This window comes from Phyllobates terribilis, unplaced genomic scaffold (assembly GCF_046119375.1).
Source record: "Phyllobates terribilis strain yellow unplaced genomic scaffold, ASM4611937v1 Scaffold_4__5_contigs__length_816908805, whole genome shotgun sequence".
Taxonomy (NCBI): domain Eukaryota; kingdom Metazoa; phylum Chordata; class Amphibia; order Anura; family Dendrobatidae; genus Phyllobates; species Phyllobates terribilis.
Genome location: NW_027362764.1, coordinates 34,032,255 through 34,051,570, shown reverse-complemented (window position 1 = coordinate 34,051,570; position 19,316 = coordinate 34,032,255). Strand labels below are relative to the sequence as shown.

At 48.9% G+C, this 19,316-nt stretch overlaps 2 protein-coding genes across 2 annotated transcripts in view; one reads left to right on the top strand and one right to left on the bottom strand.

Annotated features, from left to right (window-relative positions):
* The window catches only part of CCDC13 (coiled-coil domain containing 13), a 43,638-nt gene extending 25,732 nt beyond the window's left edge, over positions 1-17,906 (bottom strand). Inside the window, exons 1-3 of the mRNA XM_073677221.1 lie at positions 17,754-17,906; positions 1,014-1,226; positions 437-585 (exon numbers count right to left, since the gene is read on the bottom strand). Of these exons, the coding sequence (XP_073533322.1) occupies positions 437-585; positions 1,014-1,219 (355 nt within the window). The 5' untranslated portion in view covers positions 1,220-1,226; positions 17,754-17,906. The remainder of the gene's footprint in view (positions 1-436; positions 586-1,013; positions 1,227-17,753) is intronic.
* Positions 17,870-19,316, top strand: part of RPS10 (ribosomal protein S10) — a 30,268-nt gene continuing 28,821 nt past the window's right edge. The window contains exon 1 of the mRNA XM_073677226.1: positions 17,870-18,026. The gene's annotated coding sequence lies outside the window, so the exon portion shown is untranslated. The remainder of the gene's footprint in view (positions 18,027-19,316) is intronic.

Genomic DNA, 19,316 nt, shown 5'->3' with positions numbered 1-19,316 from the left:
GTGCAACCAAGTATTAATTAGGGGTGCAATCAAGTATTAATTAGGGGTGCAATCAAGTATTAATTAGGGGGGCCTTTATTGCTGCACATGCTGTTTACTCTGTTTCTTCTTGGAAATTGCAACATGGAAATTGAAAAACAATGTTTTATTGTTGTATTACTTTGGACCAGTAATTAAAAAATCCTGAGGATATAACTTTGGTGCATTTCCATTTATTTCTGAAGATATTGTACAGTCTATGAAAAAAATGAAGGGGTGCCGCTAATGGTGACCAGCACTGTATCAGCGGATGATACATGCGGATTTGTTGCAGCTTAAACCCTCATCCAGACGTCCGGGCATCACGATCTGTGTGTGGATAATGCATGGACCGGTCCCTGGTCACAGCCTCATATACTTCTGTCAAGCTCAGGTCTGGAGGTCAGGGTGCACTAACCTGCCAGCGCCATCTTGCTTTCTTCTACTTTCCTCCTTAGATGTTTGATCTCAAAGTCTTTCTCCTTGAGGAGTTTGTGGAGCCGGCCGTTCTCGTCCTGCAGCTCCCAGACTTGGCCCTGCAGCTGCTCGTTCTCGTCTTCCAGGAGCCTGTAATGTGGGAAAGGTTTAGTGAACAGGTCCTATAGACTGCGGGGTCGACGGGTCCTAATGACTGCGGGGTCGAGGAGGAGGTTGTACCTGTCAGGAGAGGGGGAAATGCATCTTAGAAAGGCAGATTATCACCACAGTGGATAGGGAGGAAAGTGCACACAAGGCAGAGAGAAAGCAGAGCGACCAGGGGATGGATGGGAAATCACGGCAGGAATGAAGCTGTGCTGATATATGAGGGCTTGTGAAGCAGCAGCAGCCAGGAGCCCGGGTTCGGCAGGTGTACGCCATGCAGTGGTGATCACTGACAAGTCCTAACGTTACAATAGTAGAGATGACACCGTGTAGCACTGAGGCCATGGCTCTCTGCAGTATCAGCTCTGGAGGAACTGATGGAGCGGTGGCATCCAGCCGCCGGACGTTCCCACCTTTTCCCCAGCTCGCCGGAGGACTCAGCGTCAGTCTGCAGCAGGTTCAGCCGGTCCTGAACGCCGAAAGTGTTGGCCTTCTTGTCGTCCTCGCTGAGTTTCTCTCTCTTCCTCTCCATCAGTGTCTGCAGACGCTTCTGCTGCTGCTCCTGCAACGCACGGAACTGCAGCCGCAGGTTCTCGTTCACGGCGGCGTCCGACTCCATGATAATCCTGGAGGGAGAGAGACTAGTTACAGAAGACCCCAAAGACTAGAGGAAGCCTCTGAGGGATGGGGCGACTGAATCCCCCCGCTATCACAGCTAAGAAGGCGGGAGGTTGTCAGTGGTTGTCAGTAGGTAATCACCCATCCTCCAACTGCCTGGCCCCATAACGAGTCATCTGGGCCTAAAGGGTCCAACATAGCAGGATGGGCCGGACACGGGCACAATAGGGGGTTCTGGCATCTGCCCCAATCTGATGATGTGCCCCATGATAATCAGGATCCCCATGATTCATCTGATTATCATGAGGGCATCTGATTATTATGGGGGGGTCCTGATTATTATGGGACGGGGTCCTGATTATTATGGGGCTCTCATGATTATGGGGCTCTCCTGATTATTATGGCACCACCTGATTATTATGGGGCTCTCCTGATTATTATGGGGCCAACTGATTATTATGGGGGTATCTATCATTATGGGGCTCTTGATTATTATGGGGGTATCTGATCATTATGGGGGACACCTATTATGGGGCTCCTGATTATCATGGGGGTATCTGATCATTATGGGGGATCCTGATTGTTATGGGGCTTGTGATTATTATGGGGGCCCCTGATCATTATGGAGGGCTCCTGATCATTATGGAGGGCTCTTTATTATTATGGCGCTGCTGATTATTATGGGGGCAACTATTATGGGGCTTGTGATTATGGGGGCTCCTGATCATTATGGGGGGCTCCAGATTATTATGGGGGGCTCCAGATTATTATGGGGGTCTCCTGATTATCATGGGGGCTTCTGATTATTATGGGGGGCTCCTGATTATTATGGGGGATCCTGATTATTATGGAGCTGCTGATTATTATGGGGAGCTCCTGATTATTATGGGGGCACCTATTATGAGGTTTGTGATTATTATGGGGGGCTCTTTATTATTATGGGGGGGCTCCTGATTATCATGGGGGGCTCCTGATTATCATGGTGGGGGGGCTCCTGATTATTACTTTTATTAATTTATATAGCGCCATTGATTCCATGGCGCTGTACACAAGGGGTTACATAACAAATACAGATATCACTTACAGTAAACAAACTAACAATGATAGAACGGTACAGAGAGAGGAGGACCCTGTCCTTGCAGGCTTACATTCTACGGGAATGGGGAGGAGACAGTAGGTTGGGGGGTTGCAGCAGCTCCGGTGTTGTTGGGGAGGCAGCGTGGTCATTGCAGGCTGTAAGTGTTATGTTCTGCTACCAGAGCTAAGGAAAGAGAGGAGATCTGTCCCTACGATAGAACTCAGCTGAATCCCTACGATGTAACAGGGAACCTGATCCTGCGATCAGACCTGCTAAAGTCCTAAGCTAGTCTGTACGGAGACCTATAGATGTGGGGAAGGAATCCCTACAAGTACTAAGGACTGGGAGGAATATGGGACACCTCCTAACAGAAATAGTAGCAGACAGACGAACAAACAAAATATATAGAACACTGAGGTCCGTAGACCAAGCAAACTAACAGAGTTAGATACAGAGCACAGGCTAGCTAGAAAGTAGTTATACAATGAAGTCCAGCAAAGCCAGAAGGGCGGAGCAGGATTAAATAGGCCAACAAGGTCATGTGACCAGCAATAGAAAAAACCTAAGAGCAAGGTACTAACAGTACCCCCCCTTCTAAGAGGATCCTCCGGATCCCCTAGGACCAGGCTTATCAGGAAATCTCCTGTGAAACGCTCTGATAAGTCTGGACGCGGAAACATCATCTGACCTCACCCAAGAGTTATCCTCGGGTCCGAAACCTTTCCAGGCCACAAGATACTGCAAACTACCTCTATACCGTCTAGAGTTAAGGATGCGAGAAATTTCATATTCCCCGTCCTCCACCACCGGAGGAACAGAGGCAGAGGCGTCACCATCCGACACAACAGCTTTTTTCAACAGAGAGACATGAATTAATTCTCCAGGAGGTAGGAACCTCCAACCTAACAGCAGATTGGTTGACAACCTGAAGCACCTTAAAGGGCCCTACAAACTTGGGACCCAATTTCTTAGAAGGAATCCTCAACCGCAGATTCCTAGAGGACAACCAAACCATGTCACCAACAGCGAACAAAACCTCCTGTCGTTTCCTATCAAAGTAGTCTTTAGATTTTCTGTTGGCCTCCTGAAGATTACCACGCACATCCGTCCAAACTCTCTCCAAATCACCGGAAAAATTCTCCTCCTCAGGCACGGCAGATCCCAACTTGGAGAACGACCCAAACGACAGATGTCTCCCAGAACAACAAAAAAAAGGCGAACAACCAGCAAAAGAAGACGTATGATTGTTCAGAGCAAATTCAGCAAGTGGCAGAAACTCAGACCACCCCTCTTGATTGTCTGCCACAAAACAACGCAAGAACTGCTCAACATCCTGGTTTTTCCTTTCTGTCTGGCCATTAGATTCAGGATGATATCCGGACGAGAACGACAAATGAACTCCCAACCTGTCACAAAAGGCACGCCAAAAACGAGCCACGAACTGAGGACCCCTATCAGAAACAATGTCAGTAGGAACACCATGAAGTCTGACAATTTCCTTGACAAAGGCCTTAGCGAGAGTTTTAGCGCAGGGCAGTTTGACGAAGGGAACCAAGTGACACATCTTGCTAAAACGGTCCACGACCACCCAGATGACAGTAAAACCCTCAGAGGGGGGAAGGTCAGTTATAAAGTCCATAGCCAAATGTGTCCAAGGAGCACTGGGAACCTCCAAAGGACAAAGCAACCCCGCAGCAGGAGTATGTGAGGACTTAGATCTAGCACATATAGTACATTGACGCACCCACTTAATGACTTCCTTCTGCCATCCAGGCCACCAAAAACTGCGACCCACCAGTCTCTTGGTCTCAGAGATTCCGGGATGACCTGCCAACCGAGATTCGTGACACTCAACAAACAAATCTCTCCTAAAGGTCCCAGGCACAAACAACCTCCCATGAGGAGTGTTAGAAGGGGCATTCTCCTGTGCTTTAAGAATCTCATTTTCCAAAACGGAGTCCAAAGCAGCTATCACAACACCTTCTTGTAAAATGTTCTCCTCTTTCTCAGCACCGACTATGGGAGAAAAACTGCGAGACAAGGCATCCGCCTTAACATTCTTAGTACCAGGGATGTAAGTAACGGAGAAATTAAACCGCGAGAAAAACAGTGCCCACCTAGCCTGACGGGCATTCAGGCGCTTGGCAGCATCAAGATATATCAGATTTTTATGATCCGTAAGAACCTGAACGGGAAATTCCGCACCTTCCAAGAAGTGGCGCCAGTGTTCAAATGCGAGTTTAATAGCCAATAATTCCCGATTACCAATATCGTAATTCAGTTCAGTCTCCGAAAAAATTTTTGAAAAAAAGGCACAGGGATGTAATCCATCCCCGTTATCCTGAGACAATACTGCGCCAACCCCCACAGAGGAAGCATCAACCTCAACCAAAAACGGCTTAGTCACATCAGGCTGCATAAGGATGGGAGCAGAGGTGAACCTCTCCTTGAGATACACAAAAGCTTCAATGGCCTCAGAAGACCACTGAACCGCATCAGCACCTTTCCTGGTGAGATCAGTCAGAGGTTTGACAATACTAGAAAATTTTTTTATGAATTTTCTGTAATAATTGGCGAAACCTAAAAATCTCTGTATTGATTTCAAACCAATAGGCCTAGGCCATTCCTGCACAGCCTGAACCTTAACCGGATCCATCTCAAAACCTTCGCTGGAGATAATGTAGCCCAAAAAACTAATTCTCTGTACAGCGAACTCACATTTCTCCAGCTTAGCAAAAAGCGAATTGTCCATTAATAACTGTAATACCTCACGTACGCTCCGCCAATGAGACTCCAGATCCGGCGAATAAATCAAAATGTCATCCAAATACACAACCACATTTTTGCCGATCAAAGGCCTAAGGATGTCATTAATAAGATTCTGAAAAAATGCAGGAGCATTAGTAAGACCAAAAGGCATAACCAGATTCTCAAAATGACCCACAGGAGTGTTAAAAGCAGTCTTCCATTCATCACCCTCCTTCATGCGCAACAGATTGTATGCCCCCTTAAGGTCAATTTTAGAGAACCACTTGGCCCCCATTAACTGGTTAAACAGATCAGGAATGAATGGCAGTGGGTAAGGATTGCGTACAGTAATTTTGTTAATCTCACGAAAATCCAGACAAGGACGTAAACCGCCGTCCTTTTTTTTTAAAAAAAAAAAAAATCCAACCGCCACAGGAGACTTAGAGGGCCTAATGTGACCGGCGGCCAAACTTGTCTGTATGTATTCCTCCAAAGCCTTCCTCTCAGGAATAGTAAGGTTAAATAAACGACTTTTAGGAAGAGTCGCTCCAGGGACAAATTCAATAGAACAATCATAGTCTCTATGGGGAGGCAAAACCTGCGATTCCTTCTCAGAAAAAACTCTCCAAAAATCCTGAATAGTAACAGGCAGTTCTCCCCTATCCAAAGCTGCAATACGCCCGTTACAACACTTGTCATAACATTTATGGCTCCAGGATTTAATTTCACTGGTAGACCAATCCAGTACAGGATTGTGAAATTTTAACCAGGGCAATCCCAATATTACTGGAGAAGGCAAGTTATTCAAAACTATCAAATCCAATGTAGCATCGGCGTCTCTGCCCCGTTCTAGGCAGAGACGCCGTCCCTCTCACCTCCCCGCTCCTGGCGCGGCGTCCTCCAGCGCTTCTCTCCCCGCTGCTTCCGGCACGCGCTCCTTCCCCGGCAGTGTGCTTAGGGCGCGCGCGCGCGCGCTCCCCCGCTCTTAAAGGGACCGCGCGCGCCGTCCTAAGGAGTCCCCGGCCAATTGCCGGAGGACCTCCCATATAAAAGGCACCTCCTCCAAAATGGAGGTGCCCGAGCAATGTTGTAGCTCTGTTCACTACTCTGCTTCAGCCCTCAGGTCCCGTTGCCAGTTACCTGCCAGATACCTGCCAGATTCCTGCCAGTCTGCTGTCTTATTCCTGCCTGATATCCTGCTACCTGCCTGCTAGCCTGAGGTCCGACGGTCTGCCTTCCAACTCCTGTCTGTCTGTCTAAGGACCAGCTTGCCCGCTCACCTGGGAGCGCTCATCTGCTGCCTGTCTGCTAGCCTACCTGGAGGCTCTGCCGTCACGTGCTGTGACCACCCGCCTGTCCAGAGACTTCTGCCCGCTCACCTGGGAGCGCTCATCTGCTGCCTGTCTGCTAGCCTACCTGGAGGCTCTGCCGTCACGTGCTGTGACCACCCGCCTGTCCAGACACTCCTGCCCGCTCACCTGGGAGCGCTCATCTGCTACCTGTCTGTTGGTCTTCCTGGAGGCTCCGCCGTCACATGCTGTGACCACCCGTTTATCCAGAGACTCTCGCCTGCTCACTTGGGAGCTCACGTCTATCATCAGCCGCCACAGGTCGTACCAATCCTTTACCCAGAGACTGCCCCGGTCACTTGCCGTGACCTCCTGCCCGTTCATCCAGAGACTGCCCCGGTCACTTGCCGTGACCTCCTGCCCGTTCATCCAGAGACTGCCCCGGTCACTTGCCGTGACCTCCTGCCCGTTCATCCAGAGACTGCCCCGGTCACTTGCCGTGACCTCCTGTCCGTTCATTCAGAGACTGTCCCAGTCACCTGCTGTGACTGCCTGCCCGTCTACCCTGGTCGCCACCCGCTCCCTTACAAGGACCGCCCCCTTGTATAGTAGCTCAGAGGTTCCGCCTCCCAGACCCGTTACATCCAATTTCTCATGGTGAACACCATTAATAGTGAGAGGAAATTCACAGACCTTGAGAGTAATATTCTTCAAAGGGGAACCATCCACAGAAACCACAGCAATGGGGGATGATAAAGGTTCGGGTTTTAAATTGAGTCTTTCCAAGAATCCCCCATCAATTACATTCAGAGTAGACCCACAATCAACAAACACCCGAAATTCCATTAATTTTTCCTGAGCAATCGTGGAAGCAGCTAAAAATACACCCTTGGAATTTAAACAGGCAATACGGGCATGACTGACCATTTTTTTTTCTTTCTTCATACGAAGCTCACAGCCTTTAATCAAATGACCAGATTTTCCGCAATAGAAACACAAGCCTTCAGAAAATCTACGGTCTTTTTCTTGAGAGCGAGGTGCCACCGATCCAATCTCCATCGGTTCACCACTGTTAGTACACACATTCTCATAACCAGAAACTGACATAGCAGAGGATTTGCTCTCATTAACCCTTGCACGCAGTCTCCTATCCACCCGTATAGCTAATTGCATAGCCTGTTGCAAATCTTCAGGTGTAGGATAAGCAATTAGCAGGTCTTTAACCCTTTCATTGAGCCCAGCAAGAAATAGACTTTTCAGAGCAGAATCGTTCCACCCTGTTTGAGTAGACCAACGACGGAAATGAGTACAATATTTTTTCACATTACCTGATCCCTGTTTCAAACGTCTCAACTCAGTCTCAGCTGATGCGACACGGTCAGGATCATCATATAATAGTCCCAAAGCAGAAAAAAAACTATCCACTGATCTGAAGCATGTATCACTAGGTTGCAAAGAAAAGGCCCACTCCTGAGGCTCTTTGCGCAAAAGTGACATTATGAACCCTATGCGCTAGGATTCATCCCCAGAGGATTTGGGTCTCAAACGAAAATACAATAAGCAAGCATTTTTAAATGAAAAAAATTCTCGGTGTTCACCAAAAAATAAATCCAGCAAACATACCTTAGGCTCCAAGAAATGTGCTCCAGGACAGTTACTCACGTGCTGACGGAGCTCGGCCACCTCCAGAGAGAGTCCCTGCAGGCGATGAGCCAAATCCTGAACCGACACCATGATGTAACAGAAAAATCTTTCCTTAGAGAATTTGCAGGCTGGACTTACTGTTATGTTCTGCTACCAGAGCTAAGGAAAGAGAGGAGATCTGTCCCTACGATAGAACTCAGCTGAATCCCTACGATGTAACAGGGAACCTGATCCTGCGATCAGACCTGCTAAAGTCCTAAGCTAGTCTGTACGGAGACCTATAGATGTGGGGAAGGAATCCCTACAAGTACTAAGGACTGGGAGGAAAATGGACACCTCCTAACAGAAATAGTAGCAGACAGACGAACAAACAAAATATATAGAACATAGAGGTCCGTAGACCAAGCAAACTAACAGAGTTAGATACAGAGCACAGGCTAGCTAGAAAGTAGTTATACAATGAAGTCCAGCAAAGCCAGAAGGGCGGAGCAGGATTAAATAGGCCAACAAGGTCATGTGACCAGCAATAGAAAAAAACTAAGAACAAGGTTCTAACAGTAAGCTTGTTTGAAGAGATGGGTTTTCAGGTTCCGTCTGAAGGATCCAGGTGTGGTGGATAATCGGACGTGGTGAGGCGCAGAATTCCATAGGATGGGGGATATTCGGGAGAAATCTTGGAGGTGATTGTGTGAGGAACAAATGAGTGTGGAGGAGAGATGGAGGTCTTGGGAGGACCGGAGATTACGTAAGGGAATATATTGTTATCGGGAGATTAGTTCAGAGATGTACGGAGGAGAGAGGTTATGGATGGCTTTGTAGGTCAGTGTTAGTAGTTTGAACTGGATACGCTGGGGAAATGGGAGCCAGTGAAGGGATTTGCAAAGGGGGATAGCAGAGGAGTAGCGAGGCGAGAGATGAACCAGTCGTGCAGCAGAGTTAATGATGGACTGGAGGAGTGCGAGAGTGTTAGCAGTGAGGCCACAGAGGAGGATGTTGCAGTAGTCGAGGCGGGAGATGATGAGGGCATGCACAAGCAGATTAGTAGATTGAGGGTTGAGGAAAGGACGGATTCTGGAAATGTTTTTGAGCTGGAGGCGACAGGAGGTGGCGAGGGCTTGGATGTGGGGTTTGAAGGACAGGGCAGAGTCAAGGGTTACTCCGAGGCAGCGGATTGTCGGTACAGCGGAAAGAGTGATGTCATTTATTGTGATAGACAGATCAGGTGGGGAAGATATGCGAGATGGGGGAAAGATAATGAGTTCAGTTTTGTCTACATTGAGCTTGAGGTAGCGGGAGGAGAAGGAGGAGGATATGGCTGCTAGACATGCTGGGATTCTGGACAGCAGAGAGGTGACGTCTGGGCCAGAGAGGTAGTGTTATGTTCTGCTACCAGAGCTAAGGAAAGAGAGGAGATCTGTCCCTACGATAGAACTCAGCTGAATCCCTACGATGTAACAGGGAACCTGATCCTGCGATCAGACCTGCTAAAGTCCTAAGCTAGTCTGTACGGAGACCTATAGATGTGGGGAAGGAATCCCTACAAGTACTAAGGACTGGGAGGAATATGGGACACCTCCTAACAGAAATAGTAGCAGACAGACGAACAAACAAAATATATAGAACATAGAGGTCAGTAGACCAAGCAAACTAACAGAGCAAGACACAGAGCACAGGCTAGCTAGAAAGTAGATATACAATGAAGTCCAGCAAAGCCAGAAGGGCGGAGCAGGATTAAATAGGCCAACAAGGTCATGTGACCAGCAAAGGAAAAAAAACCTAAGAGCAAGGTTCTAACAGTACCCCCCCTTCTAAGAGGATCCTCCGGATCCCCTAGGACCAGGCTTATCAGGAAATCTCCTGTGAAACGCTCTGATAAGTCTGGACGCGGAAACATCATCCGACCTCACCCAAGAGTTATCCTCGGGACCGAAACCTTTCCAGGCCACAAGATACTGCAAACTACCTCTATACCGTCTAGAGTTAAGGATGCGAGAAATTTCATATTCCCCGTCCTCCACCACCGGAGGAACAGAGGCAGAGGCGTCACAATCCGATACAACAGCTTTTTTCAACAGAGAGACATGAAATACCGGATTAATTCTCCAGGAGGTAGGAACCTCCAACCTAACAGCAGATTGGTTGACAACCTGAAGCACCTTAAAGGGCCCTACAAACTTGGGACCCAATTTCTTTGAAGGAATCCTCAACCGCAGATTCCTAGAGGACAACCAAACCATGTCACCAACAGCGAACAAAACCTCCTGTCGTTTCCTATCAAAGTAGTCCTTAGATTTTCTGTTGGCCTCCTGAAGATTACCACGCACATCCGTCCAAACTCTCTCCAAATCACCGGAAAAATTCTCCTCCTCAGGCACGGCAGATCCCAACTTGGAGAACGACCCAAACGACGGATGTCTCCCAGAACAACAAAAAAAAGGCGAACAACCAGCAGAAGAAGATGTATGATTGTTCAGAGCAAATTCAGCAAGTGGCAGAAACTCAGACCACCCCTCTTGATTGTCTGCCACAAAACAACGCAAGAACTGCTCAACATCCTGGTTTTTCCTTTCTGTCTGGCCATTAGATTCAGGATGATATCCGGACGAGAACGACAAATGAACTCCCAACCTATCACAAAAGGCACGCCAAAAACGAGCCACGAACTGAGGACCCCTATCAGAAACAATGTCAGTAGGAACGCCATGAAGTCTGACAATTTCCTTGACAAAGGCCTTAGCGAGAGTTTTAGCGCAGGGCAGTTTGACGAAAGGAACCAAGTGACACATCTTGCTAAAACGGTCCACGACCACCCAGATGACAGTAAAACCCTCAGAGGGGGGAAGGTCAGTTATAAAGTCCATAGCCAAATGTGTCCAAGGAGCACTGGGAACCTCCAAAGGACAAAGCAACCCCGCAGCAGGAGTATGTGAGGACTTAGATCTAGCACATATAGTACATTGACGCACCCACTTAATGACTTCCTTCTGCCATCCAGGCCACCAAAAACTGCGACCCACCAGTCTCTTGGTCTCAGAGATTCCGGGATGACCTGCCAACCGAGATTCGTGACACTCAACAAACAAATCTCTCCTAAAGGTCCCAGGCACAAACAACCTCCCATGAGGAGTGTTAGAAGGGGCATTCTCCTGTGCTTTAAGAATCTCATTTTCCAAAACGGAGTCCAAAGCAGCTATCACAACACCTTCTTGTAAAATGTTCTCCTCTTTCTCAGCACCGACTATGGGAGAAAAACTGCGAGACAAGGCATCCGCCTTAACATTCTTAGTACCAGGGATGTAAGTAACGGAGAAATTAAACCGCGAGAAAAACAGTGCCCACCTAGCCTGACGGGCATTCAGGCGCTTGGCAGCATCAAGATATATCAGATTTTTATGATCCGTAAGAACCTGAACGGGAAATTCCGCACCTTCCAAGAAGTGGCGCCAGTGTTCAAATGCGAGTTTAATAGCCAATAATTCCCGATTACCAATATCGTAATTCAGTTCAGTCTCCGAAATTTTTTTGAAAAAAAGGCACAGGGATGTAATCCATCCCCGTTATCCTGAGACAATACTGCGCCAACCCCCACAGAGGAAGCATCAACCTCAACCAAAAACGGCTTAGTCACATCAGGCTGCATAAGGATGGGAGCAGAGGTGAACCTCTCCTTGAGATACACAAAAGCTTCAATGGCCTCAGAAGACCACTGAACCGCATCAGCACCTTTCCTGGTGAGATCGGTCAGCGGTTTGACAATACTAGAAAAATTTTTTATGAATTTTCTGTAGTAATTGGCGAAACCCAAAAACCTCTGTATCGATTTCAAACCAATAGGCCTAGGCCATTCCTGCACAGCCTGAACCTTAACCGGATCCATCTCAAAACCTTTGCTGGAGATAATGTAGCCCAAAAAACTAATTCACTGTACAGCGAACTCACATTTCTCCAGCTTAGCAAAAAGCGAATTGTCCATTAATAACTGTAATACCTCACGCATGCTCCGCCAATGAGACTCCAGATCTGGCGAATAAATCAAAATGTCATCCAAATACACAACCACATTTTTACCGATCAAAGGTCTAAGGATGTCATTAATAAGATTCTGAAAAAATGCAGGAGCATTAGTAAGACCAAAAGGCATAACCAGATTCTCAAAATGACCCACAGGAGTGTTAAAAGCAGTCTTCCATTCGTCACCCTCCTTCATGCGCAACAGATTGTATGCCCCCTTAAGGTCAATTTTAGAGAACCACTTGGCCCCCATTAACTGGTTAAACAGATCAGGAATCAATGGCAGTGGGTAAGGATTGCGTACAGTAATTTTGTTAATCTCACGAAAATCCAGACAAGGACGTAAACCGCCGTCCTTTTTTTTTACAAAAAAAAATCCAACCGCCACAGGAGACTTAGAGGGCCTAATGTGACCGGCGGCCAAACTTGTCTGTATGTATTCCTCCAAAGCCTTCCTCTCAGGAATAGTAAGGTTAAATAAACGACTTTTAGGAAGAGTCGCTCCAGGGACAAATTCAATAGAACAATCATAGTCTCTATGGGGAGGCAAAACCTGCGATTCCTTCTCAGAAAAAACTCTCCAAAAATCCTGAATAGGAACAGGCAATTCTCCCCTATCCAAAGCTGCAATACGCCCGTTACAACACTTGTCATAACATTTATGGCTCCAGGATTTAATTTCACTGGTAGACCAATCCAGTACAGGATTGTGAAATTTTAACCAGGGCAATCCCAATATTACTGGAGAAGGCAAGTTATTCAACACTACCAAATCCAATTTCTCATGGTGAACACCATTAATAGTGAGAGGAAATTCACAGACCTTGAGAGTAATATTCTTCAAAGGGGAACCATCCACAGAAACCACAGCAATGGGGGATGATAAAGGTTCGGGTTTTAAATTGAGTCTTTCCACGAATCCCCCATCAATTACATTCAGAGTAGACCCGCAATCAACAAACACCCGAAATTCCATTAATTTTTTCTGAGCAATCGTGGAAGCAGCTAAAAATATACCCTTGGAATTTAAACAGGCAATACGGGCGTGACTGACCATTTTTTTTTCTTTCTTCATACGAAGCTCACAGCCTTTAATCAAATGACCAGATTTTCCGCAATAGAAACACAAGCCTTCAGAAAATCGACGGTCTTTTTCTTGAGAGCGAGGTGCCACCGATCCAATCTCCATCGGTTCACCACTGTTAGTACACACATTCTCATAACTAGAAACTGACATAGGAGAGGATTTGCTCTCATTAACCCTTGCACGCAGTCTTCTATCCACCCGTATAGCTAATTGCATAGCCTGTTGCAAATCTTCAGGTGTAGGATAAGCAATTAGCAGGTCTTTAACCCTTTCACTGAGCCCAGCAAGAAATAGACTTTTCAGAGCAGAATCGTTCCACCCTGTTTGAGTAGACCAACGACGGAAATGAGTACAATATTTTTCCACATTACCTGATCCCTGTTTTAAACGTCTCAACTCAGTCTCAGCTGATGCGACACGGTCAGGATCATCATATAATAGTCCCAAAGCAGAAAAAAAACTATCCACTGATCTGAAGCATGTATCACTAGGTTGCAAAGAAAAGGCCCACTCCTGAGGCTCTTTGCGCAAAAGTGACATTATGAACCCTACGCGCTGGGATTCATCCCCAGAGGACTTAGGTCTCAAACAAAAATACAATAAGCAAGCATTTTTAAATGAAAAAAATTCTCGGTGTTCACCAAAAAATAAATCCGGCAAACATACCTTAGGCTCCAAGAAATGTGCTCCAGGACAGCTACTCACGTGCTGACGGAGCTCGGCCACCTCCAGAGAGAGTCCCTGCAGGCGATGAGCCAAATCCTGAACCGACACCATGATGGAACAGAAAAATCTTTCCTTAGAGAATTTGCAGGCTGGACTTACTGTTATGTTCTGCTACCAGAGCTAAGGAAAGAGAGGAGATCTGTCCCTACGATAGAACTCAGCTGAATCCCTACGATGTAACAGGGAACCTGATCCTGCGATCAGACCTGCTAAAGTCCTAAGCTAGTCTGTACGGAGACCTATAGATGTGGGGAAGGAATCCCTACAAGTACTAAGGACTGGGAGGAATATGGGACACCTCCTAACAGAAATAGTAGCAGACAGACGAACAAACAAAATATATAGAACATAGAGGTCAGTAGACCAAGCAAACTAACAGAGCAAGACACAGAGCACAGGCTAGCTAGAAAGTAGATATACAATGAAGTCCAGCAAAGCCAGAAGGGCGGAGCAGGATTAAATAGGCCAACAAGGTCATGTGACCAGCAAAGGAAAAAAAACCTAAGAGCAAGGTTCTAACAGGTAGATCTGGGTGTCATCAGCGTACAGATGGTACTGGAAGCCATGGGATTTTATGAGCTGTCCCAGGCCAAGGGAATAGATTGAGAAGAGTAGGGGTCCTAGGACAGAGCCTTGAGGGACTCCAACAGAGAGGGGGCGGGGTGAGGAGGTAGTGTGGGAGTGGGAGACGCTAAATGTGCGGTTAGAAAGGTATAAGGAGATCCAGGAGAGGGCGAGGTCTGGGAAGAGAGGATCTGTAGTAGGAGGCAGTGGTCAACTGTATGGAAAGCAGAGGACAGGTCAAGAAGAAGGAGTACAGAGAATTGTCTGTTAGCTTTTTTAGTAAGGGCAGTTTCGCTGGAATGGTGGGGGCAAAAACCGGATTGTCGGTTGTCGAAGAGAGAGTTAGATGAGAAGTGGGAGGAAAGTTCAGAGTGAACGTGTTGCTCAAGTAGTTTGGAGGCGAATGGGAGCAGCGATATGGGGAGATAGCTGGACAAGGCGGTTGGGTCGAGGGATGGCTTTTTGTGGATGGGTGTGATTGTGGCATGTTTGAAGGCTGAGGGGAAGGTACCAGAAGTTAATGATAGGTTGAAGAGATGGGTTAGGGATGGGATGAGTGTGGGGGTGAGGTTGGGAAGGAGGTGGGATGGGATGGGGTCGAGTGCATATGTGGTGAGGTGTGATTCGGAGAGGAGACGAGAGGAGAAGAGTAAGGTCTCTTTCCGTGATGTTGGGAAAAGAGGTTATGGGGGGTAGGGAAATGGTGTGGAAAACAAAGGGGTTGTGGTGGTCGGACAGTAAAGAATTGCCATGTTTGGTCAATCTTGTTTTTGAAGTGTGTGGCAAACTCCTCAGCAGAGATGACGGAGGTCAGAGGGGGCAGTGGAGGGCGGAGGAGAGAGTTAAAAGTGTTGAATAGCTGTTTGGGGTTGTAGGATAGGGAGGATATGAGGGTTGTGAAGTAGGCCTGTTTAGCAGAGGTGAGTGCTGATTTGAATGCGAGCGTTGCTTGTTTGAATGCAGTGAAGTCATCTTGAGTATGTGTTTTCTTCCAACGCCGCTCTGCAACCCTGGACGCTTGTCGAAGCTATTTAGTGAGGTTGTTGTGCCAGGGTTGCCTGTTGACTCGTTGCGCTCTACCATGCAAAAGAGGGGCGACCGAGTCAATGGCTGATGCCAGAGTGGCATTGTAGAAAGCAGTGGCGCTGTCTGTGTCATGGAGTGAGTATATGAGATGTCAGTGGTAGAACAGAGTCAGAGTGTGTGTGAGTGTCTAGATGTGCAAGGTTTCTGCGTGGGTGTGCTAGTTGCTGGACATGGGTGACAGGTGAGGAGGACAGGGATGAGAATGTGAGTAGATGGTGGTCAGATAGGGGTAGGAGGGAGGTTGTGAGGTTAGATAGGGAGCAGAGTCGGGTGAAGATGAGGTCTAGTGTGTGTCCGTCTGTGTGGGTGGCTGAGGAGGACCACTGAGTAAGTCCAAAGGATGAAGTAAGCGACAATAGTTTGGATGCTGCTGACTGGCGAGTGTCAGTGGGGATGTTGAAATCGCCCATGATGATTGTGGGAATGTCAGCACAGAGAAAGTGAAGAAGCCAGGTGGAGAATTGGTCGATAAAGGCAGTGATCGGGCCCGGGGGTCGGTATATGACAGCCACTTGGAGGTTGAAGGGAGAGTAGATGCGGACAGAGTGGACTTCAAAAGAAGGGAGAATAAGGGAGGGAAGAGGAGGAGTAGGGCTAAAGGTGCAGTTATTAGAGAGGAGACGACCCACTCCTCCACCATGTCTGTTACCAGGGCGAGGAGTGTGGGTGAAGTGGAGGCCACCGTAACACAGTGCAGCAGGGGAGGCAGTGTCAGAGGTTGTTAGCCATGTCTCTGTGATGGCCAGGAAGGCGAGATGGAGAGAGGTAAAGAGGTCGTGGACAAAATGGAGCTTGTTGCAGACAGAGCGTGCATTCCACAGTGCTCCAGAGAGAGGGAGCAGCGGGGTGGGCGTCAGGGGGACCGGTTTTGCGTAAGAGAGGTTGTGGTAGTTTGCAGTTGGTTTGATGCGATAGGTGGGGGAATTGGTGGAAGGTGCAAGCTGTGGGGGTCCAGGATTGGGAGATATGTCACCAGCAGTGAGGAGAAGCAGAGAGAGGGAGAGCAGGTGGGAGAAGGAGAGTGTCCGTCTTGTTTTATGTTTTGGGAGGATCGATCTGAGGTTGAGGAGCAGGTCTGTAGATGAGGTTAGGTGGGGAGGTAGGAGGGAAGGAGAGATGATGATTTGGTTAGAGGGTGCTGGGGTTTGGGGATAGCGAAGGAGAGTGAGGATTAGTGGGGCAAAAACAGTAAGGCCATATGTAAGCATGTTGAATGCTAAGTGTGAATGAGAAAGGGAATCTAAGTACAAGTAGTAAATAGTTATTTGTATCTTCTGGTCACTTCTGGCCTTTTTCTGGCATATTTCATTTTTAGCCCCTTTAAAAGCCAGACTTGGCTCCCTTGATTTATGGAGCTCTGGCCAGCACATGAGGTGGGTCAGGTGTGCAGGAGCGGAGGAGTCGCAGGGACACGGCTCACAAAAGCATGGGTGGAGGGGGGAGTAATTAGGACACAGAGGCTAAATGAATTCAGGAAACAGAGAGATAGGGACCAGTGTGTATTGGGATCAAAGGATTGAGGTGATGAATGTGCAGATTGGACCGAACATACCAAGGACAGATAGAATGAAATCAGCAGGGATCAGTGGATGCACAGCAGATACTGGATACAGGGAACGTACCGGGAGACAGATAGAAACAGTCTGGACAGACAGATCTGCAGCGTGGGGTTTGCAGGTAGGGTCAGATGACGTACCGGGAGATTATGGGGCTATCTGATTATCATGGAGGTATTTGATTATTATGGGGGCTCCTGAGTTTTTCCAATATCGGGGAGGGGGATACATGTTTACACTCTATGCAGTGTGATAGGCTATGTGCCCACGTTGCATTTATGAAGCAGAAAATTTCTGCTGCATAAATGCAAGTCCTCTCCCGGAAAAACGCATGCGGAATTCCGCACGCGTTTATCGCGCTTTTTTCGCGCGTTTTTCACGCGTTTTCCACATGCGGAATTGCCTTGCGTTTTTTATGCATTGGACAAAGGCAATTCTGCATGCGGAAACGCAAAATTAAATGACATGCTGCGGATTTTTGAACGCGGCATAAACGCTGCGGAAAAATCCGCAGCATGTGCATAGAAGTTGCGGAAACCCATTGGGGACCATGGGGTGCGGGTTACCAAGCATTTTACAAGCGTTTCCGCTGCGGAAATTCCGCATCAAAAACGCTTGAAAAACGCTACGTGGGCACACAGCCTTATACCATCATTCATCCTCGCACACTGCGCCGCATCCTCAGCGGTGTAACCACTGCTCTACAGAGGATGTCACCGGTCACCCCATCTTCTCGGATCACTCACCCGCTCTCCCGTTCTCACCGTCCTCAGGAGGAGGAGGATGCGTAACCAAGGCGACCGGCTCCATAGAAACGGCGCCATACGTCATCAGGCAGCGCACTCCCCTCTGAGCTGCGTGCAGGCCGCAAGCAGTGACGTCACATTGTCACGTGTTCAGCAATTGCAAACAGGCAGTAAAGAGGACACCTCATCCGGGGTCCTGTTCTCAGAGGGAAGTGTGACCGTTCTGCGCATGCTCTTTCCTTTCCTCCTCAGGCTTCCGAGAAAGCAGCAGAGGTGAGTTTCTGCGGGCGCCCGGTAATCCAGCGTGAATGGCGGCAATCCGGGGCTGCTCGGCGCCTACTGATGGTGCAATGTGTATAGGAGCTGTGGATGGAGTGGGGCCGCCATATATGTGTGGGGTTTAGCGTGGAGTGCGGTGATATTAGAGAGGGAGAGTCTGCGGCCTCCCGGGCTGGTGGCTGAGAGCCGGGGGAGGTGGGGGCTGCGATCGTGGATCCTGGTGGTCTGCGGAGGGTGGTAAGAGCAGAGATCCTGGATGTTGGGGGCTGCGGAGGGTGAGGAGAGCAGAGATCCTGGATGTTGGGGGCTGCGGAGGGTGAGGAGAGCAGAGATCCTGGATGTTGGGAGGCCGCGGAGGGTGAGGAGAGCAGAGATCCTGGATGTTGGAGGGTGAGGAGAGCAGAGATCCTGGATGTTGGGGGCTGTGGAGGGTGAGGAGAGCAGAGATCCTGGATGTTGGAGGGTGAGGAGAGCAGAGATCCTGGATGTTGGGGGCTGTGGAGGGTGAGGAGAGCAGAGATCCTGGATGTTGGAGGGTGAGGAGAGCAGAGATCCTGGATGTGGGGGGCTGCGGAGGGTGAGGAGAGCAGAGATCCTGGATGTTGGGGGCTGCGGAGGGTGAGGAGAGCAGAGATCCTGGATGTTGGGGGCTGCGGAGGGTGAGGAGAGCAGAGATCCTGGATGTGGGGGGCTGCGGAGGGTGAGGAGAGCAGAGATCCTGGATGTTGGGGGCTGCGGAGGGTGAGGAGAGCAGAGATCCTGGATGTTGGAGGGTGAGGAGAGCAGAGATCCTGGATGTGGGGGGCTGCGGAGGGTGAGGAGAGCAGAGATCCTGGATGTTGGGGGCTGCGGAGGGTGAGGAGAGCAGAGATCCTGGATGTGGGGGGCTGCGGAGGGTGAGGAGAGCAGAGATCCTGGATGTGGGGGGCTGCGGAGGGTGAGGAGAGCAGAGATCCTGGATGTTGGGGGGCTGCGGAGGGTGAGGAGAGCAGAGATCCTGGATGTTGGGGGCTGCGGAGGGTGAGGAGAGCAGAGATCCTGGATGTGGGGGGCTGCGGAGGGTGAGGAGAGCAGAGATCCTGGATGTGGGGGGCTGCGGAGGGTGAGGAGAGCAGAGATCCTGGATGTGGGGGGCTGCGGAGGGTGAGGAGAGCAGAGATCCTGGATGTGGGGGGCTGCGGAGGGTGAGGAGAGCAGAGATCCTGGATGTGGGGGGCTGCGGAGGGTGAGGAGAGCAGAGATCCTGGATGTTGGGGGCTGCGGAGGGTGAGGAGAGCAGAGATC